General features: G+C 47.3%; 1 protein-coding gene across 2 annotated transcripts in view; it reads left to right on the top strand.

Annotated features, from left to right (window-relative positions):
* Positions 1–27,550, top strand: part of GOSR1 (golgi SNAP receptor complex member 1) — a 135,852-nt gene that overhangs the window by 12,960 nt on the left and 95,342 nt on the right. For both annotated transcript variants that reach the window (XM_040423388.1, XM_040423387.1), the window contains exons 3-6: positions 462–549; positions 12,493–12,600; positions 15,031–15,122; positions 18,279–18,353. In XM_040423388.1, coding sequence (XP_040279322.1) covers positions 462–549; positions 12,493–12,600; positions 15,031–15,122; positions 18,279–18,353 — 363 coding nt within the window. The remainder of the gene's footprint in view (positions 1–461; positions 550–12,492; positions 12,601–15,030; positions 15,123–18,278; positions 18,354–27,550) is intronic.

The raw sequence follows: 27,550 nt of genomic DNA, 5'->3' as shown, positions 1-27,550 counted from the left end.
ATCTCGATAAATGGTTCCCATAAAGTAAAGAACTTTTTACCATTAGCTTCTTTATGCTGAGCAGTTTCCACCCAGTCTATTCCTAATAGGTGGGACAGTTTTTGCAGAAATAAATGGTGATGCCTGGGAAGAAAGCCATTCCTGTAGGCCACACTGGACAAAATAGACATCAGTTTCTTTGCCTCTGAAGTGCAATGATAGACCCGAGGATCTAGATGACCAAAGATCACCCACATACAGAAAAGTGGGTCTTATATGGGGGTAGATGTGCACTTCTATCACTTCCATATGTAGCTATGTCTGTATGGCCTTACAGAAATAACTTTGTGAATGCAGCCTACAGGTGTCTGAATTTTGATGGACTTACTGTTTTGTTTAGTTTCTTTGTGATATCTCAACTTATCTTAAATGTACTATTAGTTTATGGTTGAAAATATGACTTGTGGTTTTCATACCCTCAGTTCTGATACAACTCCACTCCTAAATGGATCAAGCCAGGATCACATGTTTGAAACCATGGCTGTTGAGATTGAGCAGCTCCTGACAAAGGTATTTAACGATATTAATTGTGTGTTTGGGATAAAGCTCTGTTCACACTGTAGTGGTGCGTGGCCAACATACACACTGAGAAGGTCTTCCAAAGTACACGTCAAACACATTGCCCCGATGTAGGCAACTGTACTCCATACATCCGCATATTACAAAACAGAGCCCTTATCCTACACAATACACTTCTCTATCGCTATTCTTTCAGAAGATTTTTCCAGGATATTTGCCAAACATGCATCATATATGTGGTGGAAATGTAACCTTACATATTAATAATAAACTGTTAGCCCAAGCTTCGTGATGCTATAGAGCAGTGATGGCGAACCCTTTAGAGACCTAGTGCCCAAGCTGCAACCCAAAACCCACCTATTAAGTGCCAGCACGGCAATTTAACCTGAATACCAATATAGTATATCTTCCATGTACTTTATCATTTAGCTATGATCTGCCTACATTCAGCGCGCTGCCTGTACTGTTCATAGTGCGCCTGCGCTGATGGCAGGATAAGTCTAAGGCATATTGGTACACCATAGACTTTTGTCGCTCATATCATTGGGGACACAGAAGACCATGGGTATAGCTGCTGCCACTAGGAGGCGACACTAAGCAAAAAAAAAGTTAGCTCCTCTTCTCAGCTATACCCCTCCTGCAGACACTGAGCTAATCAGTTTCTAGCTTAGTGTCCGTAGGAGGCAGACATTTTTTCTGCAGGTCTGCCAGTCTTTCCTTTTTTGTTTTATTTTTCAGGTTCGGGCAGCAGGTGGGCTCTCACCACCTGTTTTTCTCACACTTGAGGGGGGACATCAGCGGGTCCTCAAGCCTGCTGCTTGTTCCCCACCTCTGGAAGGCAAGGAGGAACAGTGGATTTCAAATCCGCTGTTACCCCCAGCTACAGTGTCACCTTGGCTACTACTTCTAGAAGTCCCCCCTATTACCGGTGTAGCCGCCCTCCCCAAGGAGCAGCACACTGAGGAAGGTGACACTGCTGGAATCAGGGTGGGCAGAAACCATCTGGGTAAGTATATTACCTACCTCCCCTGCTGGCGCCCCCACTGTGCCCGACCCCCCCCTTCTCCTGTGAACACAGGAATATATGTTGTTTCTCCTAGACCTTGACCCCTGTTTCTGGTGACTCACCGCCTCGGTCCCACCTCCGGTCCCCGGCTTCATCCACACCCTGTGAGCCAGTGCCGGCGGTCACGTGTCTCCTTGGGCGGCCGCTGCTTTTCTACTCGGGGCATCTGTACTCCCGCTCCCGGCCTCTTTGTTTCCCAGTGCACTCCGCTCCCTCCCTACATCGCCGCCCCAACCGGAAGTTCTTCCGGTCGGCCCCTCCTGTACTCGAGACCCCGACTCTGCGGCCTACTAGGCCGCATCTCCCAGCATGTTTTGGGGGCGGGATCTGTATTTTCAAAGCCCGAAAATTTTGCGCCGATGCCTTCGCCCCACCAGCTGCCCAATATCTCCGCCCCTGCCTTCTGCTTAATCCCTTTCTTGCCTCAGTACTACTGTGTTGAGGAAAGTGCTAACTGGGCTCTCTGCTGAGGCTTACAGTGCTGGTCATTAGTACAGACAGATGTGGGTTCAGTTCCCCTAGCTCTGTTTTGTTAGAATTGAACTGTATGAAAAAAAAATAACTATATAACTATATATTTATATATTATTAACCCTTGGAGCGATCTGGTCCTTCTGGAACTAGTTCCCGCGTCATTCTGTAGGCAGAATTTCTTTACCCTACTGCTGGATACATACATCCTACAGCGTAAGCGGAATCCTGCCACTACCGCTGGATAGCGCACTCCCTGTAGCTTATCCTCCTATAGGCGCAGTAGTTACACTACCACTGAATTCCATGAGTCCTGCCACATTCCCTTCCCTTCTTAGGTGGAATATGTGTGCTCACCACTGAACCCTGTACATTCTGTAACCTTACCCTCCTTCCATAGGCAGAGTAATTGTCCTTGCACTGAATGCCGTACAGCCTGTAGTGCTACCCTCCTTTCTAGGCGGTGTACTTGCTCTACTACGGGATACTGTACTGCCCATTGCATTATGCTCCTTCCATAGGCAGGGTAATAGCACTACCACTGGATACTGTACAGCCTGTAGCATTACCCTCCTTCCGTAGGAGGAGTAATTGCACATCCACTGGGTTCTGTACGGCCTGTAGCATAATCCTCTATTGGCGGAGTGTTTACATCCCATTGGTTCCTATACGTCCGGTAGCATTGCCCTCTTCGTGGGCGGAATATTTATTAGGGATCGACCGGTTTTACCGATCTTATCGGCCCATATTCAGGATTTTAAAAGTTATCGGTATCGGCATCTATTTTGTTGATATTCCGATAACGAATCGGGAACACGGATCGCGCTGCTGTCAGCGCGATCCGTGCTCCCTCAGCAGCACGGGAGAAGGAAGCAGTGTCTCCCTCCCCTCTGTGCCGCTGCCACCAATGACAGGAGGGAATACAAGAGGAGGGGCGGGGCTGTGGCCACTGCACCAGCAATGAAGATAACTCTCATTAATTCATATACAGGAGGCGGGTGCTGGCTGCAGAATCTCATAACCGGCTCCCGACCTCCTATGACAAGTAGCTGCGATCTGCGGTAGTTAACCCCTTAGGTGCCACACCTGAGGAATTAACTGCCGCGGATCGCAGCTACCGCTCATAGAAGTCGGGAGCTGGCCTTGTGATTCTGCAGCCAGCACCCGCCTCCTGTATATGGCGAGTTATCTTCATTGGTGGTGCAGTGCTACCCCCACCAACCCCAGTATTAAAAACATTGGTGGCACAGTGCGCCCCCCCAGTATTAATCATTGGTGGTGCAGTGTGCCCCCCCACCCCAGTATTAAAAACATTGGTGGCGCAGTGCGCCCCCCCCCCCACCCCCTAGTATTAATCATTGAAGGCAGTGGCCACAGGGTCCCCTCTCCCCTCCTCCTCAGTGGCCGTTCCGATCGGAGCCCCAGCAGTGTAAGCCTGGGGCTCCGATCGGTTACCATGGCAGCCAGGACGCTATTGAAGCTCTGGCTGCCATAGTCTGCTCCCTGCTGCTGTGTGCCCAAAGCCCAGGGCAGCAGGGACAGTGTAAAGTCCTATTCACCCTGATAGAGATCTATCAGACTGAATAGGACAAGGGTTCTAGTCCCTAAGGGGGCTAAAAGTTAGTAACAAAAAAAAACAACAAAATATTAAGTATAAATGAAAAAGAAAGATTTACAAAAAAAAAATAATACACGTTAACAATAAACATTTTCATTTTCAGCAGATTTGTGTAGGTTTTATTTAAAAAAAAAAAAATGAAAATTCACAGAATATCGGTATAAATTATCGGCTATCGGCCTGAAAGTTCCCAGATTATCGGTTCTAAAAAAGCAGGAGGATTAGTTGCACCACAATTTCGTGCTATAGATACTGTAGCATTACCCTCCCCCAATTGATGGAGTAGTTGCACAACCAGTAGTGCCAGGGGACCCTGTACATGTTTTCGGTTCCCCTTTTTCCGTCAGCGGAGTAATTCCACTACCACTGGAAACTGTTCCTCCTATTACATTATCCGTCTTTCTTGGGTAGAGTAATTGCTTCAACATTGTCTACCTCGACTACTCTCATTTGTTCCTTGTCGCAAGGCATCCTGTTCCATGGGTGGCCTATTGGCTAGACACGGTACCTACAACCGCCTTATCCCCACAGGTGGTATTTTGGCACTACTGCTGGATACTGCTTCACACTACCCCACACTACCCCCTTCCTCATGTAGTCTTAGTTTGGATTGGTGTCTGGCGCCTACGGGCAGCCTTTGTCTTCCAGGTCGACCTGTAGCTCTAACAGGCCGTTAGTATACCTCATACCTTCCCTCGTGCCTTGAGTCCCTGTGGGGGGCAATCTCATTTGGTTGATTGTCATTGGCACGCCCGGCGTCCACACTCCTTCCGTAGGTGGAACGTCTGCTCTGATTGCCAGTTTTCTTCCTTCTCAGGTGGAGTGTTGCGCTACCACCAATTCTTGGTGGCTATTGCTGTTGTCTTCATTTTCAGGTGGATTCTCTCCTCTGACCCTGGAGGCCATAGTTGTTGCTATCGCCTCACCCCTGTAAAGCAGTCTTTGCGCTGCCCATAGATATTCTGGCTACTATGGTTCCGTGGCTACCACGGCGTGAACCCTTCCCAGGGGGAATTTTTGCGTTCATCCTTCAACTGCGGCTTACAAGACGCATGGGCGGGAGACACTACATTTATGGTTTTCTCCACATCTCCTTCCTCCATGTGGAGTATCGGCCCTGGCATTCCGGCGGTATCTACACAGCATTTCTCCTTTTAGGCATGGTGCCTTTTCGCTAGTTGTAGTTGGGATCATGTCTACATATCCTTCTTCCACAGGGGGCCCTTTGGTTATGTTCTGCCATGACACGCTGCGGCTGAGGGGTTTGCTCACTTCTGCTGGGCATTAGTACGTTTTCTGTACCTGGTATAACCTACCGATTTCTATGGCGCTGGCTTAGCGCCTTGTTCCCTTTACATGTAACGCATCGCCTCTACAATTTACTATGGTGACAGCATCCGCGTTCTCTCTGTGTGGAGTTTGGGTATGCACTTATTCCGTTTGCATATGTGAGTTGTCTGCATGTCTCCCCTCACCGGGTCGAGCGATTGTACTGCCCTTGTCATCCCTAAGTGCTGGTTTTCTACTAAGCCGCATGGGCTGCTTCTACTTCTCCCCTTCCGCAGGGCTAGTAGTTGCAGTCTCCCACATACTGTTACTGCCTTCTCGGCCAGTGTTTATAGCCATTGGGTTCTAGTATGCCCCCTTTCTTCTGTGGGGTGCCTGCGCGGGTGGTGTTGGTTCTGTTACCAGTTTTTATCTGGGCCTCTGTGGCGCTCGGGGTCCACACTCTCTTCCTGGCGCAGTATTTTTCCTATCTCTGGTTCCTGTCTGCAGCTTCCGATTAGGTCTGCCAGTTCAGGCAGCCTTTCATGGAGTATCAGACGGCTTCTCTCCTCTCTTGTTCTGGAATTTAAGGTCCTCCTCTACTTGCCTCTGCTTACCACATCGGCATTTTCCTGGGGGAATATTCTTGTGAAGACACCCCCTTTGGCCGTATCTCTGAAGGTGTCACGGAACCATGAACCAGACGTACAACAAGAGATAAGTGAAAATAAGAAGGCTTTATTGAAAATAAAGCTGTAAAGCAAAAGTCCAAACGGATGGTGAAACCGAGCAGAGTCTTTGCGAAGCCAGAGGTCAGGAACCAGAAGGGTAGTCAGACGAAGCCAGGATCAGGAACCAGCAGGGTAGTCAGACGAAGCCAGGATCAGGAACCAGCAGGGTAGTCAGACGAAGCCAGGATCAGGAACCAGCAGGGTAGTCAGACGAAGCCAGGATCAGGAACCAGAAGCAGCAGCAGTCTTAGAAGCATGTGAACACAAGAGGACCAAGCAAGGAACTGAAGCCACAGACCTCCTATATATATGAGCTAGGCATCCAGCTCCTCCCAGGGGAAGGAGGAGCCGCAGGGTGGAAGGCTACAAGAAACCCAGGACCCAAGATGGCCGCCAGCACATGTCAAACGAAGGAGAGCAGCAAGCAGGTAAGACCATGACAGTACCTCCCCCTCAAGGGCCCCTCCTCCGCGGAGCACAAAACGGTTTCTGAGGGAAGCGTGCGTGGAAGGCTCGGAGCAAGGCAGGAGCATGGACATCTGCGGAGGGAACCCAGGAACGCTCCTCTGGACCATAACCACGCCAATGGACCAAAAACTGCAACCGACCGCGGACCAGGCGTGAGTCCAGGATATTGCTCACCTCATATTCCTCACGATTGCCCACTTGGACCGGACGAGGCCGAGGAACCGAGGAAGTGAAACGATTACACACCAGTGGTTTCAACAGGGAGACATGAAACACGTTGGAGATCCGCATGCCAGGAGGAAGCGCAAGGGCATAGGCTACCGGGTTTACCCTGCGAAGCACTCGGAAGGGACCAACAAAGCGAGGCGCCAGCTTGGGAGTGGGCACTCGAAGGTTGAGGTTGCGGGTGGACAACCATACACGGTCTCCGACCTGGTAGGAAGGAGCAGGCGCTCGTCTGCGATCAGCCTGGAATCTCTGGCGCTGCGCAGAGACCTCAAGGGACTTCTGGATCTGTACCCAAGAAGCACGTAGGACGGAAAGGTGATCCTCCACAGCCGGAATATCCTGGGGAGAGAATACCTCCGGTAACACGGCAGGTTGGAACCCATAATTGGCCATGAAGGGAGACGTCCCAGAGGAAGAGTTCACCGCCGTGTTCCTGGCAAACTCAGCCCAAGGCAGGAGGTCAACCCAATTGTCTTGGTGATCGGAGACATAGCAACGAAGGAATTGCTCCAAGGCCTGATTGGATCGTTCTGCGGCCCCATTGGACTGAGGGTGGTAGGCCGAGGAGAAGGAGAGATGAATCCCCAACTGGGAGCAGAAGGCGCGCCAGAACCTGGACACAAACTGACTCCCCCGATCCGACACAATCTCCTTAGGCAAACCGTGCAACCGGAAGACCTCCCTGGCAAAAATCGTGGCCAACTCTTGTGCAGAGGGTAACTTCTTGAGAGGAACACAGTGGCACATTTTGGAAAACCGATCCACAATCATGAGAATGACCGTATGGCCTCGGGATGCAGGGAGGTCCACAATGAAATCCATCCCCAGGTGTGACCATGGGCGCTCCCCGGTGGCTATGGGTTGCAGAAGGCCCAACGGAAGGTGCCGAGGGGACTTACTCTGGGCACAAACGGAGCATGCCGCTACATATGCGGCGATGTCGGAACGTAGGGAAGGCCACCAGAACAGACGTGAAACAGCCCAGGACAGCTGATTCTTTCCAGGATGCCCCGCGGTCTTGGAGTTATGGTAGGTTCGCAACAACCGAGTGCGCAACTCCTCAGGCACAAAACATCTGCCGTTGGGTCTCCCAGAGGGAGCACCAGATTGAGCCGCCAAAATCTGCTCACCCAGGGGAGAGGTCAGGCTGGTGCGAATGGCGGCCAGGATCTGATTCGGAGGTATGACCGAAGTCGGAATCGACTCCTCCCTGGACAGCTCGGAGTACTGCCGTGATAAGGCATCCGCCCTGATGTTCTTGGAACCGGGTAGGTAGGAGACCACGTAATTAAAACGTGACAAGAACAGAGCCCATCTGGCCTGACGTGGTGTCAATCTCTTGGCCTCAGAAAGGTAGGTCAGATTCTTGTGGTCCGTCAGGATGAGAACCGGAACCACCGAACCCTCGAGCAAGTGCCTCCATTCTTTAAGGGCCTGCACGATGGCCAATAACTCCCTGTCACCAATCTGATAGTTGCACTCCGCGGAAGACAGTTTCCGGGAGTAAAACCCACAAGGAAGCAGAGGACCCTCTGCTGTTCTACGCTGAGACAGAAGGGCGCCTACTCCCGTCTCAGACGCGTCCACCTCGAGGACAAAGGGCAACCCAGGGTTGGGATGCGACAGAATCGGAGCCGACACAAAGGCAGACTTTAGGGCCTCAAAAGCTCGGATGGCCTCGAGCGGCCAGACCTGGGAATTACTGCCCTTCCTGGTCAGATCCGTGAGAGGCTTGGCCAGCATGGAAAAGTCCCTGATGAACTTCCGATAATAATTGGCGAAGCCCAAAAAGCGCTGCAGGGAACGAAGACCACTGGGCTGGGGCCACTGTAAGACAGCCGAAACCTTCTCAGGATCCATGGAGAACCCCTCAGCGGAAATGATGTAACCTAAGAAGGTTACCTGGGATCGGTGAAATTCGCATTTCTCAAGCTTACCGAACAGCTTGTTCTCTCGTAACCGTTGCAACACTCGTCTGACATCCAGAATGTGGGCCTCCATGGATTCAGAATATACCAAGATGTCATCCAAATAGACTACCACACACTGCTGCAACAGGTCACGGAAAACATCGTTGATGAATTCCTGAAAGACTGCGGGCGCATTGCACAACCCAAAGGGCATAACCAAGGATTCGTAATGACCGGTCCTGGTGTTAAACGCGGTCTTCCACTCATCGCCCGCCTTGATCCTTACCAGGTTATATGCCGCCCTCAGGTCGAGTTTGGTAAAGACCGTGGCCCCTTTAAGGCGATCGAACAGCTCGGAAATCAAGGGTATCGGGTAAGCGTTCTTGATCGTGATGCGATTGAGACCCCTGTAATCGATGCAAGGCCTCAACTCACCGCCCTTCTTTTTCACAAAGAAAAATCCAGCCCCTGCCGGGGACGAAGATTTGCGAATGTGTCCGCGTGAAAGCGCCTCCCTCACGTACTCCTCCATGGCCTCATTCTCCGCTACCGACAGTGGATAGACTTTGCCACGAGGAGGAACGGCACCAGATTGTAACTCTATGGCACAATCGTATGGGCGGTGCGGAGGTAGGGCAACCGCGCGCACCTTATCGAATACATCCCGGTACTCCTCGTATTCAGGAGGCAACAGAGAGTCCGAGGAAGTACACAGCAACTTGACAGACCCATGGATGCAACTAGCCCCACACTGCGGTGACCACGAGAGGATCTCGACCGATCTCCAATCGAAAGTCGGATTATGCTTCTGGAGCCAGGGGTACCCCAAGACCACCGAGTAGTGTGGAGACGAAATAACCTGGAGGCAGACCGACTCTCTGTGAACGGCACCAATGGCTATCCCCACTGGAAGGGTCTCATGAGTCACGTGTGGCGGCAGAAGGGGTCTGCCGTCTATCGCCTCAAGAGCCAGTGGGGAACCTCGAGCCTGCAGAGGAATGGAATTGGCGGCAGCGAACACACTATCAATGAACAAACCACCAGCACCAGAGTCCACCAACGCCTGGGTCGTCACCGAGCCCCCGACCCAGGAGAGGACAACAGTGATCAGTGGTTTGTCAACACGGGAAACCGGGGACGAGGAGACTCCACCCAAGATCTGCCCCCGACAGGATCTCAGGGTACGAGCGTTTCCCGGACGGTTCGGACATGCCAACCGAAAATGCCCACCGAGACCACAGTACATGCATCGGCCCTCGCGTCTTCGGAGTGCCCTCTCCCCCTCGGACAGGCGAGCAAACCCCAGCTGCATGGGTTCACCCCCAGACAAGTCATCCCCAGGAGGCGTGGGAGGAGAGGGAGGCACGGGTGGGACAGCAAACGTAGGCACCAATCTGTTAGAAGACCTCCGCAGGTTCTCCTTAAAGGAAGGTCTCTCCCTGAGTCTGGTGTCAATCAAAATCAGGAAAGAAATAAGAGACTCGAGCTCAACTGGTAGGTCCTTAGCTGCAACCTCATCCTTCAAGGCATCCGAGAGACCATGAGAGAAAGCAGCGACCAGAGCCTCATTATTCCAGCCCACCTCTGCTGCCAGGGTACGAAACTCAATGGCGTATTCAGCTACGGATCGTGAACCCTGTCTGATGGACATAAGGAGCTTCGCAGCAGAGGCAGCACGAGCCGGCACATCGAATACCTTCCGAAGAGAAGCAACAAAACCGGAAAACTCGGCAACCACCGGATTGTTGTTCTCCCATAAAGGGCTGGCCCAGGCCAAGGCCTTGTCCGAGAGCAGCGAGATCAAGAAGCCCACCTTTGATCTCTCAGTAGGAAAGGCATGTGGCAGCAACTCGAAATAAATGCCCACCTGGTTAAGGAAACCTCGGCACTGAGTTGGCTCTCCCCCAAAGCGCTGTGGAAGAGGGGCAGAACCGATCATACCCCGAAACACCGCAGGCGCAACAACAGGTGTCGGGGTAGACTCTGGCGCAACAACCGGAGCGGCAGTAGGAGCGAGCCCAGGAGCGACAACCGACCCATCGGCAACGGGAGCGAAATGAGCCGTGCGTTCAAGCAGGGTTTGCAACGCCACAGCGAACCGACCCAACAGGTGATCCTGCTGATCAAGTCTGGCAACCAGCGTGGGTAGCGAGGATGGCCCTGTACCGTCAGAATTCATGGCTTGGTCCTAATGTCACGGAACCATGAACCAGACGTACAACAAGAGATAAGTGAAAATAAGAAGGCTTTATTGAAAATAAAGCTGTAAAGCAAAAGTCCAAACGGATGGTGAAACCGAGCAGAGTCTTTGCGAAGCCAGAGGTCAGGAACCAGAAGGGTAGTCAGACGAAGCCAGGATCAGGAACCAGCAGGGTAGTCAGACGAAGCCAGGATCAGGAACCAGCAGGGTAGTCAGACGAAGCCAGGATCAGGAACCAGCAGGGTAGTCAGACGAAGCCAGGATCAGGAACCAGAAGCAGCAGCAGTCTTAGAAGCATGTGAACACAAGAGGACCAAGCAAGGAACTGAAGCCACAGACCTCCTATATATATGAGCTAGGCATCCAGCTCCTCCCAGGGGAAGGAGGAGCCGCAGGGTGGAAGGCTACAAGAAACCCAGGACCCAAGATGGCCGCCAGCACATGTCAAACGAAGGAGAGCAGCAAGCAGGTAAGACCATGACAGAAGGGGACGTTTTTGATCCCGGAGGACACTCTTTTCCTACCAGGTTACTCCCCAATTTTTTTGTCAGTTTTGGGTCGGTTCCACTGCCCTGTTCTCTTTGGGTTTCTTCTCACTCCCTCAATTATTTTTTCTTGTGATCAATTCTCATGCTTGACCTCCAGGTTATCTAGCCCTGACTTGTTCGTCGTGGTCTCGCTGGAGTGTTCTTCTCTTCTGGCAGTCCGGTATGGTGTGTGGGGCCTTTGCCTTCGGGCATGCTTCGTTCTTTCCCCATGGGACAAGTTTTGTCACATCTGCAGTTCTTTGGCCCTTAATATCCAGACGCCATTTTCAGTTCGTCTTCTTCCAATCGGTATTCCTGGTGTGTCGTTCTGTTCCCCCCCCCCCCCATGGTACTGCTCTTTAAGGTCCCATGGTCTTCTGTGTCCCTCAGTGATACGAGCGAAAACATTTGATTTTTTGTGCTTACCTGTAAAATCCTTTTCTCGCTGAGTTCATTGGGGAACACAACTCCCACCCAGTATGTACATTGCTGGTTCTCCTAGATGGGTCCTTCTGGTTCTTGATGATGACCCATCTTCGCCTTTCTTACTTTTTATTGTTTTCTGTTGGCTTCTCCTGACTGCTCCTACTGCTTTTCAACAAACTGATTAGCTCTGTGTCTGCAGGAGGGGTATAACTGAGGGGAGGAGCTAAAACTTTTTTTTCTTTTGCTTAGTGTCACCTCCTAGTGGCAGCATCTATACCCATGGTTTTCTGTGTCCCCCAATGAACTCAGCGAGAAAAGGGTTTTACATTTAAGCACAAAAAAATCTACTTTTCCAGGATGCGGGTGCTCACAGAGAGGGCCGCCACCACTGCTATAGAGCTGCCAGGACAGGAATAGATTTTGTTCTCTTGAGTTGCTTTCACACCTAAACTCTGGAATAGGTCTGGAGATTTACCAAGTTGGACTTTTACCCGGAGATGTTCCATGTCGGGTGTGTTCTCACTACAGGGGAAATTTTCCAGATCCTCAGGCAAGGGGTGGTAAATTTAGGCATGGCCCACTGTGATTTTCTGGAACATTTGCTGCTGTTTTCACACATGAGCTCACGCGGACAAAACCCGGAGGTAGTACTAGGGCTCTGAGGAGAAAAAGTCTGAGTAAAGTCCAGTACAGATATTGCAGATGTTTGCATTCACACATACAACCCCTCCGGGTAAACTCCACAAAATTTATGGATTCCACTGTAAGTGTTTAATGGGGCTTTGGTGACTTTCTCTCGCTTTATCCCCTTTTCTCCACTCCACCTTTTCTTTAAATTCTTTTTTTTCCCTTGTTTTTCTTGCTTCTTCCCATTCTTTCCTTCACTTGATTCAATGTCTAAATACAAAACTTTCGGCATCCGTAACGATAGATGTGTATGGGGGACAGGGGAGACTATTCATATCAACTGATTTACTAATTGTTACTGACTTATGATTTCTTTTGTCTTTGAATATTTTGTAGCTTACTGGCGTGAATGACAAAATGGCTGAGTACAGCAGTACGGCTGGGGTGACATCAATAAACGCAGCACTAATGCACACATTGCAGAGACACCGAGATATATTACAGGTAGGTTACGTAATATGCTGGTAACTGTGGTTTGCATTTTGTCTGGATTAGAAAAACACCACAGTTTTCTTCCAAAAACCGTATCACACTTGTCCATGGGTTTTGTCTGGTATCTCATCTCTGCTGCTATACCACACAACCTTTGGACAGGCGTGGTGCTGTTTTTGGAAGAAAACAGCCCTTTTTTTCCCCTAATCCTAGACCTAGACAAATAGTTTAATGTTGCATCTGTGTGTGTCTGACCTCTGAGTCCAGTGATCACTTGAAAGGGAAACCAATGTTCCTCTTGAGTACAGCCGCAGTGGAAGGCGTTGTATGGATCTAAGACCAGCATTTGTCTGCCTCTCCATAGAAATACATAGGAGATACAGAATCAACCAAGTGAGCTTTAAAGAGAACCTCTCACCTCCCCTGACATGCCTGTTTTAATAGCTTCATACATTCCCCATGTAATAACTATTCTGGAGCATCTATTCTTATGTCTGTATGTTGTGCCATTCCTTTTATTATTTCTACTAGAATTTATGAATGAATTGCTAGCAGTCTGCAGTAAGGGTACAGAGGGGAGGTAACCAGTTGTGGGTGTGTACCTGCACAGTCTGAAAATGGCAGCACTGATTGGATAGAGTGAGTCTGTGCAGGTACACACCTCCAACTGGTTACCTCCCCTCCGTACCCTTACTGCAGACTGCTAGCAATTCATTCATAAATTCTAGTAGAAATAATAAAGGAATAGAACAACATAGAGTCAAAAGAATAGATGCTAAAGAACTGTTATTACATAGGAAATCCATGAAGCTATTAAAACAGGCATGTCGGGAGTGGTGAAAGGTCTTTTTTAAAGAAAATTTCCATGCAAAGTGTAAAACCAGCTATGTGTGTTGTAAAATTATACCTTTTTCATTAGCTTGGTCAGATGTTATCATGAGTCTGAGGGATATTGGCTGGACATGTGCCAGCAGTATCCAGTTCAGTATGAGGCTGCTGCCCAAAGCAGGTAAGGGCTCATGCACACCACTGTAGCTTCAGTCTGCATCCGATCCGTATTTTTTTCAGAATCGGATCTGGACCCAGTCATTTCATTTGGGCCGCCAAAGATGCGGACAGCTCACCAACCATATGGTGTCCTCATCCGCACGTCCATTCTGCGGCCCTGCAAAAAAATAGAACGTGTCCTATTCATATCCTTTTTGTGTACAAGGATAGGACGTTTCTACAGAAGTAAAAAAATAAATGGTGGCATGCACACAGCCGTGATCCGTGTTTTGCGGACCACAAAACACGTCCGTGTGCATGAGCTCTAATAGACGACGCAGGTGGACACATAAAGAAGATGTGTGCATGTAAAAGGTTTCCAGCAGTCTCATGATGTCCCAGTGACATCACAGAGGTTTGCTAAAATGAAGATTTTTGAAGTGCTCACATGGGGGCAAACTAACTATTGAAAATGCATCAGTTTTCTGGTGGATTTTGCTCTAAAATCTCCCTGAGGATAAGTCATCAACCCCTTTATGCTCCTTCCATTACACTCTAGAAATGTTGTATAGTTCACAGGCTTTCCATTACTGTAGAGAGATCAGTTTGAATCTGGTAACTCTCTTCCTTCCAAACAAAATAATGATGGGAATGATTAAAAAAATGCCTTTATGTTAGTTTTTAGCAAAATGCTTTGCTTCCTAGTTATGATTTGTTTTTCATTTCATGCACATGACCGTATTTTGGGTCAGCATTTTTTGCTGATCCCATGCAGACCTGTTCATTTGTATTGGGTTGCAAAAAATGTGGACAGCACACAGATTTTATCTGTGTGCTCTCCGCATCCGTGCGGCAGTTCCGAAAATTATACTACATGTACCATTGTTGTCCGTTTTGCGGACAAGAATAGGCATTTGCAGGATGCACATGGCCGGTATCTGTATTTTGCAGATCACAAAACGGCAACAGCCATGTGCATGTGGCCTTAATCTGCGTGTTTGTTCACTTGCTCTTAAAGGGGTTTTCCAGGATTTTAATATTGATGATCTATCCTCCGGATCGGTCATCAATATCAGATCGGCGGGAGTCTGACACCCGGCACCCCTGCCAATCAGCTGGTTGAAGGGAAGGCCGCACTCCATGCGAGCCGAGCCTTCTCTTGTTTGTTTACCTGCTCGCTGTCGACAGCGCAGCGATGAGCAGGTGTACTTACAAACTGTCCCATTCACTTCTATGGGACGGCTCGTTCCTATACTCTTGAATACTACAGAGCTGTCCCAAGCAGGTAAACAAACAACGCATAGAGCTCGGCCTTCCCTTCATCCAACTGATCGGTGCGGGTTTCTGACGTGGATGACCTATCATGAAGATAGGTCATCAATATTAAAATCCCGGAAAACCCCTTTAGGTCATTATACAGCAGATTTATTAATAGATGAGAATGCTGTTTTACAGGATTACACACATGAATTCCACAAAACAAAAGCTAATTTCCAAGCAATTCGAGAAAGAGAAGACCTCTTGGGATCAGTGCGGAAGGATATTGAGTAAGTCACAAATGATGTTAGAGACTCTCAGCAGATGGCTTGAGTGGTCCGTGCTGAGTGCTGCTTTCCTTTAAAGGTTTATGGCTCTGATATTGCAGCACATTCCCGTGTTATTTCTCTCATGGTTACTGTGCAGCACTACTCAGCAGAGGAGCATCACTGGAAGCCTCTGTAGTTTATGGGATTATTATTTTTAGACCTATGTGGTAAGGGTTGTATAGTTGACAGTTTTGTAGTTGTAGTGAAAATATTGCAATATAAGAAAAGAGCCATAAAAGTAATCTAAAGAGGAATGATATTTCTATTTACTACAGTTCCAGTGCTCATTTTATTTTCATGAGTTTATCCAAGTATATAGAAATCTTTCCAAAAGGCTAGGTTGGTCTAAATGAGATTTTTCTGTAATGGATTTTTAATTCCTTATTCTGTATTGGGCTCTTCTTTGAGAGGACCAACCTTCTCGAAGATTCTTTTTCTCAGCAGTTTTGGAAGTTGGTCTAAATGAGGTTTCACTGCATTACATTAAAGGGAATTTCGTAGATCTTGGTCTTGAACATTTTCAGCAGCTTTCTCTTTTACTACATCTGCAGACTATTGCTTTCTGTTTTACACTAAATCGGGCAAGGAACTTCTGTGTCTGCTCCATCTATGACCCTTTAAAGGGGTTGTGCAGCAATTTATATTGATGACCTATCCTCAGGATAGTAACATAGGGGGGGTCATTTATTAATCTGAAATACACCTAAATCTGCAATACTCTCCGTTCATGTCAGATCTAAAATTGTGGGCGTGGCGCGAGCAGGGAAGGGGACAGGTTGGTAGGCCCGTCTCATTTACCATTTTCTACGCCTGTTTCATAAAAAAAAGGTCCGCACAGGGAAGGAACGCTATTCCGGCACTGCGCATGCGCGAGCTCTTGCATCGCAAGATTACGGCGACCTGACTTTGTGAGCAAGGAGGAGATTGCTGGTTACAGGCGGTGCTGGGCTCCAGTACGGCCCCTTAGGCTCCTTACCAGGCTGATTTACATATATATAAAATCATTTTTTACACTCAATAAAACCACTCAGAGATATGGGACAGTTATATTGCGGACATGCTAGCGGCGATCTAGCCGTGCAAGTCCTCATCTCTATAGGGTAAAAAGAGGTGACAGAATACCTTTAAGACCGGCCGGTCTTAACAAAAGTGCCTCATAGTTTGTAAGGCTGAAAAAAAGACATCTGTCCATCACGTTCGGCCTGTTATCCTTCAAGTTGATCCAGAGGAAGGCAAAAAAAACTGAGAAGCCAATTTTCCTCATTTTAGGGGGAAAAAATTACTTCTCGACTCCAGGCAATCGGAATAACTCCCTGGATCCAACAACCCATCTCCAGAAATCGAATAACTATAACCTGTAATATTATTACACCCCAGAAATACATCCAGGCCCCTCTTGAACTCTTTTAGTGAGTTCACCATCACCACCTCCTCAGGCAGAGAGTTCCATACTGCTCTTACAGTAAAAACAAAAAATAAATAAAAATCAAATGAGCCTCTAGGAGCAATGGGGACATTGCTGTTACTCCTAGAGGCTCAGCTCTCTCTACAACTGCTGTGCCCTCTGCACTTTGATTGACAGAGCCAGACAAGCATGATGACTTTTACACTGCCTGGCCCTGTCAATCAAAGTGCAGGGGTGCAGCAGTTGCAGAGAGAGCTGAGCCTCTAGGATTAATGGCAGTGCCCCCAGATAGGTGATAAATATCAAATTGCGAGGGTCCCTGCTGAACAGGCAAGTGCTGCTGCTCCTTCATTGCTTACATTGCTCCACACTACACAACCCCATAATTTAAGTTGAACCTGTCAGGCTGTTTCTGCAGTCCCATCTGAGAGTAGGCTATAGTTTTTATGATTTGAAGCAGGGTGGCAGGGTAAAAAGCGGAGTAAATCCTGACCGAAATACTAGGACAGGCAATTGGGGTAATTTATTAAGACCAGTGTTTTAGACTCCAGTCTTAATAACCCTGCTCTGGAGCTTGATGGGCCTAAGTTATGTACAACAGCCTTAAATCTACACCAGCTCCCTTGCTGACGTAAATTTAGATCATTTGCTACGCCAAAAACTGGTTTAAAAAATGATGAATGAGACGGGCCTACCTGTCCTCTTTCCCTCGACCATCACGCCTCCTTTTTTAGAACTGCCGTGCGTGGCATGTAAGGGGAATAAGTTGCAGGTTTTGACTCAAATCACCTTTGCGGAAAAATCTATGCCAAATATACTCTAAAAAGTGCCGTATATTTGGTCATAAATGACCCCCGATGTGTCGACATACGGTGCTATACCCAGAACAACCAGTATCAAAGGGGTTGTCTAACATTTTGACATTGATGGCCTATCCTCAAGATAGGTGATCAATATCTAATTGGTGGTGGTCTTACTCCCGGGACCCCTGATGATCAGCTGTTTAAGGAGGCCATGGTGATCACTGTGGCTTCGTCATCGCTTACCAGGCACAGCGCAGTATATTGCATAGTGGCTTTGCTTGGTATTGCAGCTCAGGCCCATTCACTTGAGCAACTGAGCTGCACTTAGGTCATATGACCAATGTGCATAATGTCACTGGCCTACGAAAAGTGAGCTCTTTTGAGCACCACAGCTGCTTCAAACAGCTGATCGGCGGGGGTGCCGGGAGTCAGACCCCCTATCCTCTGGATAGGTCATCAGTATCTGATCGGTGGGGTCCGACACTCGGGACCCCCGCCGATCAGCTGTTTAAAAAAGGCACTGACACTCCTGTAAGTGCAGCTGCCTTCTCCCTCCTCACTAAGCCCAGCACAGTATGTTTTATAGTGACTGTGTTTGGTATCACAGCTCAACCCTATTCACTTCTATGGGGCAGAGCTGCGCTTAGGTCATGTGACTGATGAACGTGTTGTCACTGGCCTAAAGAAAGTTGGAAAAAGCCGCAGGACTACTGCGAACGCCGCTGCCTTTTCAAACGACTGATCGGCGGAGGTCCCTGGTGTTGGACCCCCTCTCATCAGATACTGATGACCTATCCAGTCAATAGTTCATCAGTATTTAAGTCTTGGAAAACCCCTTTAAATACTTCACATGCTGGATGTCAGTAGAGCTGTTGAAGTAAATTATGTGCATGTTTTCTGCTTTTACAGATCTTACAAAACAGGCTCTGGCGTTAACAACAGGAGAACGGAGCTGTTCCTGAAAGAGCATGAGCACCTCAGAAGGTAAGAGAAGCGGCTGTCAACTCTGAGACGTATGGAGCTAATGTGTACAGTATGGATTTTAGCTTTCTGCAGCCTAATTGCTCGGCACAGAGATCCAATAGTCAATAGGCTGATCCGGCAGCTATGCTTGCTGAGCAGAGAGTCCATGCTTTAAAGCAAAACACCCGTTCAGCAAGTTTAAGAATAGACCTCATTACAAGAATAGGGACTTCCTCGAAAGCAGTAGGTCATCACAATTGTGCCGCCTCTTTGTTTCTAATCCATTACCCATTGGGAACCCGTATCTCTGTCCTGCAGACACAGTTTTCTGTTATTGAAGAAGCAGCATGTTCCAAAATGAGTCTAGAAAACATCATTTATCTCTTTTGGCTTTACTATGGGGGATGTACGGTGGGCAGGTGCTCTGTCCGTCATCATTTACATAGCCAACATTGATTATTTTTACACAGGATTTAGTAAATTACTCAGTTTAGAGGTTGGCATGACGTTTTATAATAAATAAGCAAAAATATCTCTGGCACTAAACGGACTGAATAGGAGGCCTTCTTGACCTCCATCTCCTCTGAGGTGGTGCGAGTCACGTTGACATTTTGTGTCCATGGCCTGGAAACTCCCCAGATCTTAATCCCATTGAGAACTTGTGGTCAATCCTCAAGAGGCGGGTGGACAAACAAAAACCCACTAATTCTGACAAACTCCAAGAAGTGATTATGAAAGAATGGGTTGCTATCAGTCAGGAATTGGCCCAGAAGTTGATTGAGAGCATGCCCAGTCGAATTGCAGAGGTCCTGAAAAAGAAGGGCCAACACTGCAAATACTGACTCTTTGCATAAATGTCATGTAATTGTCGATAAAAGCCTTTGAGACGTATGAAGTGCGTGTAATTATATTTCACTACATCACAGAAACAACTGAAACAAAGATCTAAAAGCAGTTTAGCAGCAAACTTTGTGAAAACTAATATTTGTGTCATTCTCAAAACTTTTGGCCACGACTATAGACATATTAGGAATTGCCACGTGCGTAACGATCTGCTCTATAAAAAAGTCACATGACCTAATCCCTCAGGTAAACGCTGTAAAAATAAAAACGGTGCCAAAACATAAATTTTTTGGTTACCTTCCCTCACAAAAAATTTAATATAGAGCAATTAAAAATCATATGTACCTCAAAATAGTACCAATAAAACTGGTACCTTATCCCATAGTTTCCAAAATGTGGTCACTTTTTTTGAGTTTCTACTGTAGGGGTGCATCAGGGGGGTTTCAAATGGGACATGGCATCTAAAAACCAGTTCAGCTAAATTTGCCTTCCAAAAACCATATGGCGTTCCTTTCCTACTGCGCCCTGCTGTGTGCCCGTACAGCAGTTTATTACCACATATGGGGTGTTTCTGTAAACCGCAGAATAAGGGTAATAAATATTGAGTTTTATTTGGCTGTTAACCCTTGCTTTGCTACTGGAAAAAATGGAGTAAAATGTAAAATCTGCCATTTTCCATTAATTCTTGTGGAACACCTAAAGGGTTAACAAAGTTTGTAAAATCAGTTTTGTATACCTTAACCCCTTAAGGACCGGGCTCATTTTCACCTTAAGGACCAGGCCATTTTTTGCAAATCTGACCAGTGTCACTTTAAGTGCTCATAACTTTAAAACGCTTTGACTTACCCAGGCCGTTCTGAGATTGTTTTTTCGTCACATATTGTACTTCATGACACTGCTAAAATTGGGTCAAAAAAGTTAATTTTTTTGCATAAAAAAATACAATTTTTACCGTAAATTTTGAAAAATTAGCAAATTTCAAATTTTCAGTTTCTCTACCTCTGTAATACATAGTAATACCCCCAAAAATTGTGATGACTTTACATTCCCCATATGTCTACTTCATGCTTGAATTGTTTTGGGAATGATATTTTATTTTTTGGGGATGTTACAAGGCTTAGAAGTTTAGAAGCAAATTTTGAAATTTTCAGAAATCTTCAAAATCCCACTTTTTATGGACCAGTTCAGGTTTGAAGTCATATTGTGAGGCTTAGATAATAGAAACCTTCCAAAAATGACCCCATTCTAGAAACTACACCCCTCAAGGTATTCAAAACTGTTTTTTCAAACTTTGTTAACCCTTTAGGTGTTCCACAAGAGTTAATGGCAGATGGAGAAACAATTTTGAAATTTATATTTTTTGGAAAATTTTCCAATATAATCAATTTTTTCCAGGAGTAAAACAAGGGTTAACTGCCAAACAACACTCAAAATGGGTTGCCCTGATTCTGTAGTTTGCAAAAACACCCCATATGTGGTCGTAAACTACTGTTTGGCCGAACGGTAGCACATAGAAGGAGGGGAACACCATATGGGTTTTGGAAGGCAGATTTGGCAGGACTGGTTTTGTTTATACCATGTCCCATTTGAAGCCCCCTGTTGCACCCCTAGAATAGAAATTTCAAAAAAGTGACTCCATCTAAGAAAGTACACCCCTCAAGGTATTCAAAACTGGGTTTACAAACTTTGTTAACCCTTTAGGTGTTCCACAAGAGTTAATGGCAGATGGAGAAACAATTTTGAAATTTCTATTTTTTGGAAAATTTTCCAATATAATCAATTTTTTCCAGGAGTAAAACAAGGGTTAACTGCCAAACAACACTCAAAATGGGTTGCCCTGATTCTGTAGTTTGCAAAAACACCCCATATGTGGTCGTAAACTACTGTTTGGCCGAACGGTAGCACATAGAAGGAGGGGAACACCATATGGGTTTTGGAAGGCAGATTTGGTAGGACTGGTTTTGTTTATACCATGTCCCATTTGAAGCCCCCTGTTGCACCCCTAGAATAGAAATTTCAAAAAAGTGACTCCATCTAAGAAAGTACACCCCTCAAGGTATTCAAAACTGGGTTTACAAACTTTGTTAACCCTTTAGGTGTTCCACAAGAGTTAATGGCAGATGGAGAAACAATTTTGAAATTTCTATTTTTTGGAAAATTTTCCAATATAATCAATTTTTTCCAGGAGTAAAACAAGGGTTAACTGCCAAACAACACTCAAAATGGGTTGCCCTGATTCTGTAGTTTGCAAAAACACCCCATATGTGGTCGTAAACTACTATTTGGCTAAACGGCAGGACATAGAAGAAGGGGAACGTCATTTTTGGAAGGCAGATTTTGCTGGACTGGTTTATTGACACCATGTACCCTTTCAAGCCCCCTGATGCACCCCTAGAGTAGAAACTCCATAAAAGTGACCCCATCTAGGAAACTACGGGATAAGGTGGTTGTTGTTTTGGGACTATTTTTGGGGTAAATTTGATTTTTGGTTGCTCTATATTAGTCTTTTTTGAGGCAATGTAACAAAAAAATGTAATTCTAAAATTGTTTCTACATTCACTATTTGGTTTTGTGGAACACCTAAAGGGTTAACATAGTTTGTAAAGTAACTTTTGAATACCTTGAGGGGTGTAGTTTCTTAGATGGGGTCACTTTTTTGGAGTTTCTAGTCTAGGCTACATCAGGGGGGGCTTCTAATGGGACATGGTGTCAAAAAAAAAACTGTCCATCAAAATCTGCCTTCCAGAAACCATATGGAGTTCCCTTCGTTCTATGCCCTGCCGTGCGGCTATATAACCATTTACGACCACATATGGGGTGTTTCTGCAAACTACAGAATCGGGGCAATAAATATTTAGTTTTGTTTGGCTGTTAACCCTTGCTTTATTACCGGCAAAATGGATTCAAATTGAAATTTTGCCCAAAAATTGGTGTTTTGGCACAGTTTTTATTTTATATTTTTAACACCGTTCATCCGAGGCGTTTGGTCAAAAGTTATTTTTATAGCGACGACTTTTACGCACGCGACGATGCCCAATATGTATGGCTCTCAGACTTTGGAGACACTAAGCAGGCATCCTAAAACTGCGGCCCTCCAGATATTGTAAAACTACAATTCCCACCATGCCCTGCTGATGGCTGTAGGTTGTCTGGGCATGCTGGGAGTTATAGTTTTACAACATCTGGAGGGCCGCAGTTTGAGGATGCCTGCTCTAAAACTAATATTTTTTGGGGAAAGAAAAATTGTTTCCGTGTCTCCAAAGTCTGAGAGCCATAGTGTTTTATGTTCTCTAGTGGACTGTTGAGGATTATAAAAATTTAGTACTCCATGGAAGTGTGATACTCCCTGAAGCAATTGATAATGCAGAGGCCCGGATGATCGGGGCAAGTGTCACATTGAGTAGTGGTGTCCTTCCGTATCCCCCTCTTGTGACACACTCTGCACTTTTTTTGGGTTCGTCCCTTCTTTCCAGTATGGGGGACCACACCTGGAAAGTGTTGGCCAGGGACGATCCGGGCGCCTCCAATTCCCGAGGTACTCCGGCCTGCTCTTTCCCGGTCCGAAAAGATCAGGTCTTTGAGGACTGCCTCATAGAACTGGAGGAATGTCCCTGTGCTGCCAGCGCTTCGGGATAGTACAAAAGAGTTGTACATGGCAACCTGTACCAAGTAGACCGCAACTTTTTTGTACCATGCCCGGGTTTTGCGCATGGCGTTATATGGCGTGAGGACTTGATCAGAGAGATCAACTCCTCCCATATACCGATTGTAGTCGACGATACAATCGGGCTTGAGGACCGTTGCCGCGGTACCTCGCACAGGGACAGGGGTGGTGCCGTTACCGTGGATTGTGGACAGCATAAGGACATCCCTCTTGTCCTTATACCTGACCAGCAACAGGTTTCCACTGGTAAGGGCACGGGTCTCACCCCTGGGGATAGGTACCTGGAGGGGGTAGGCAGGGAGGCCGCGTTGATTTTTCCGCACGGTCCCACAAGCGAACGTGGATCTGGCGGCAAGGGACCTGAACAAGGGAATGCTGGTATAAAAGTTATCCACGTACAAGTGGTAACCATTATCCAGCAGTGGGTACATAAGGTCCCACACGAGTTTCCCGCTAACACCCAGAGTGGGGGGACATTCTGGGGGTTCAATACGGGAATCTCGCCCCTCGTACACACGAAATTTGTAAGTGTACCCTGAGGCACTCTCACAAATTTTGTATAGCTTCACGCCATACCTCGCCCGCTTTGTGGGAATGTATTGGCGGAAACTGAGTCTCCCCTTGAACGCAACGAGAGACTCATCAACCGCGACCTCCCTTCCAGGTACGTAGGCCTGCTGAAATGTGGCCCCAAAGTGATCGATGACCGGCCGTATCTTATACAGCCGGTCATAGGCAGGATCACTTCGGGGGGGACATGCTGCATTATCGGAATAATGCAGACATTTCCGGATGGCCTCAAACCGGTGACGTATCATGACCATACTGTACAGTGGGGTCTGGTATAGGACGTCCCCACTCCAGTATTGCCTGACACTGGGTTTTTGGACTAGACCCATATGCAGCACGAGGCCCCAAAATGTCCTCATTTCGGCTGCACTGACCGGCGTCCAGCCACCGGGTCTAGCCAAAACTGAGCCTGGGTTTTGAGCGACGAACTGTTGGGCGTACAGATTCGTCTGCTCCACCATCAAATTCACCAGTGAGTTACTGAAAAAAAACCTAAAATAGTCTATTTCAGTAAACCCCACTGTGGGAATCTGGATTCCAGGATTGCCAGCAAAATCCGGAATCTCAGGCTCAAAGTCCACTGGGGGACACCTGCTAAGTTCATCGGCAGGGGGCTCCGGTGGACTTATTTGGTGGGCCGGGAAACCAGTACGAACCCCAGGGCGGCTCGTACTAGGGTGGGCCACAGGATCCCTAGCATGTGGGGCCCCTGGCTCCGCCTGGCGGCGTCTCCGCCGCCTTGGTGGCTCATCGTCATCAGATGATGATGAGGAGGATGCGGATGATAAAAGGAATGTGGGGTCATCCTCATCCTCACTGGGGCTCTCAGAGTCGGAGGCAATCTGGGCGTATGCCTCCTCGGCCGAGAACATCCGGCGGGCCATGGGTGTGCGTGTAGGTGTGCGTGTGTGGCAAACTTTATTATATGTGCGTGTGTGTGGGGGCAACGGGTGTTCGCGTACTAAAAAGTCCAGGCAAAAAAATGGGCAAGTGTTAGAAAAAAAAAAAAAGTTAAAACTTGCTGATCAGCGGTACAACGCTGATCAGCGGTCGGTGGGGTGGTGGGGCGGGCGATGCGCTAACAGTGGACGGACGCTAAAAAGTGCCGGCCAGTCAGCGCACGCAGAAAAAAAAAAGTGGTGGTGAGTGGGGGGTGGGGGGGGCTGGTGGGGGGTGGGTGGGGGGGGGAGGCAGGTGGGGGGGGGGGGGGAAGTGGCTGGTGGGGGGGGGGGGGGGGGGCAAGTGGCAGGAGGGGTCTGGGTTAGGGTTAGATGGAAGTTTGGAAGTTTGGAATAAAAGTACTTTTTTTTTTTTTTTCTAACTTACTTTTCCCTTCTTTCCCTGCCTAACGGTGCCTCTCCCTCACTGACCCTAACCTACCTGGGTGGCGATGGGTGCAGGAGGGTGATGGATTCCGATTAGGGGGACACAGGAGCTGGTGCTGGACGATGCTGCACGGTCAGGGTGCTGGACAGGAAGAGGAGGGGAGAGAGGAGCGCAGGAAGTTTGAATCTCGCGCCTCTCTCCCCTGCACCAATCAGCACCCTGGACAGCGGCATTCAGCACCAGGGCCAGCACCGCCTCTCCAAATCCTCGGACTGCGATAGGTGGTGTATAATTACGCCACCGATCGCAGTCTTTTTCCGGTTCATCGGGTCACAGGACACCCGAATGGACCGGAAACGCAGAAAACCGCAGGTCTGAATTGACCTGCGGTTTTCTGCGATCGCCGATACGGGGGGGTCAAATGACCCCCCCCTGCATTGTTACGGGATGCCGGCTGAATGATTTCAGCCGAAATCCCGTTCCGATTAACCCCTGCGGCGCCGGAGTTCCGATTTTAAGTCAGGACGTACCGGTACGTCCTCGGTCCTTAAGGACTCGGGAAATAGGGCGTACCGGTACGTCCTAGGTCCTTAAGGGGGGGGGGGGGTAGTTTCTGAAATGGGGTCATTTTTAGGTGGGTTCTATTATGTAAAAATAATATAACAAAAACAGGTGCACTCTGTGGTCTTACTAACCTTCGTACTGGTGTAAAATTGAGAATTAGCCAACATTTCCTGCTTGGAGGACATGTCTGAGCCCGAGCTCTGTTTGTATTTAGAATTTTTTGGAGGTGTAGAAACTCCTAGTCTGAATGTGCCTTTATTGCCATCCACAGGCAGCATTCTGGTGCACATGTGAGGCCCGGGCTATATCAACCAGTCTTGGGTGGGGCTCAGAGCTCTCTGCCTCCTCCCATTGTATGCATGGTCACATGCTGGATGTTACTGGGAGATTGCTTTGAGTCAGACCTTGCGCTCCTGTAATTTGCCCACTGGCTCCTGGTATTGCCCATATGGCCCAGGTAGTTTTAGCGTTAGGTCACGAGCTACTTGAGAAACCTTGGCGCGGTGCTCGGGCTCAGACATGTCCTCCAAGCAGGATATGTTGGCTAATTCTCAATTTTACACCAGTACGAGGGTTAGTAAGACCGCAGAGTGCACCTGTCTTTGTTATATTATTTTTACTGTTTATCACATCCACACATTTGCTATCCTGTGTAGGATGTCCATCGTGGTACTTGTGGTCCGCTGCAGGCATCCTCCATTGTATGCATTTTTGCTGGGGATTGCCATTAGCAGCCGGCCACAAGTGCAGGATCTGCCCCTCCTGTATAGATGCACCACTGCATATGGGGTTGAGCACTTCCTGCTTTTTAATACCACGCCAATTTGTAGTTTGTATTATGTAATCCTCACAAAGTGACTTCAGACCTGAACTGGTCCTCAACCACTTCAGCCCCCAGTGCTTAAACACCCTTAATGACCAGGCCACTTTTTACACTTCTGACCTACACTACTTTCACCGTTTATTGCTCGGTCATGCAACTTACCACCCAAATGAATTTTACCTCCTTTTCTTCTCACTAATAGAGCTTTCATTTGGTGGTATTTCATTGCTGCTGACATTTTTAAATTTTTTGTTATTAATCGAAATTTAACGATTTTTTTTTCAAAAAAATTACACTTTTCACTTTCAGTTGTAAAATTTTGCAAAAACAACGACATCCATATATAAATTTTTCTCAAAATGTATTGTTCTACATGTCTTTGATTAAAAAAAAATGTTTGGGTAAAAAAAAAATGGTTTGGGTAAAAGTTATAGCGTTTACAAAATGTGAATTTCCGCTTTTTGAAGCAGCTCTGACTTTCTGAGCACCTGTCATGTTTCCTGAGGTTCTACAATGCCCAGACAGTACAAAAACCCCACAAATGACCCCATTTCGGAAAGTAGACACCCTAAGGTATTCGCTGATGGGCATAGTGAGTTCATAGAACTTTTTATTTTTTGTCACAAGTTAGCGGAAAATGAGGATTTTTTTTTTTTTTACTTACAAAGTCTCATATTCCACTAACTTGTGACAAAAAATAAAAACTTCCATGAACTCACTATGCCCATCACGAAATACCTTGGGGTGTCTTCTTTCCAAAATGGGGTAACTTGTGGGGTAGTTATACTGCCCTGGCATTCTAGGGGCCCTAATGTGTGGTAAGTAGTTTGAAATCAAAATCTGTAAAAAATGGCCGGTGAAATCCGAAAGGTGCTCTTTGGAATGTGGGTCCCTTTGCCCACTTAGGCTGCAAAAAAGTGTCACACATGTGGTATTGCCGTACTCGGGAGAAGTTGGGCAATGTGTTTTGGGGTGTCATTTTACATATACCCATGCTGGGTGAGATAAATATCTCGGCAAAAGACAACTTTTCCCATTTTTTTTATACAAAGTTGGCATTTGACCAAGATATTTATCTCACCCAGCATTGGTATATGTAAAATGACACCCCAAAACACATTCCCCAACTTCTCCTGAGTACGGCAATACCACATGTGTGACACTTTTTTGCAGCCTAGATGCGCAAAGGGGCCCACATTCCTTTTAGGAGGCCATTTTTAGACATTTGGATCTTCGCACGCTTTAGGGCCCCTAAAATGCCAGGGCAGTATAAATACCCCACATGTGACCCCATTTTGGAAAGAAGACACCCCAAGGTATTCAATGAGGGGCATGGCGAGTTCATAGAAATTAATTTTTTTTTTGCCACAAGTTAGCGGAAATTGATTTTTATTTTTTTTTCCTCACAAAGTCTCCCTTTCCGCTAAC

Source organism: Bufo bufo, chromosome 3, assembly GCF_905171765.1.
Source record: "Bufo bufo chromosome 3, aBufBuf1.1, whole genome shotgun sequence".
Taxonomy (NCBI): Eukaryota; Metazoa; Chordata; class Amphibia; order Anura; family Bufonidae; genus Bufo; species Bufo bufo.
Note: the sequence above shows the minus strand (reverse complement) of the source record. Positions and strands in the feature narration are given on the sequence as shown.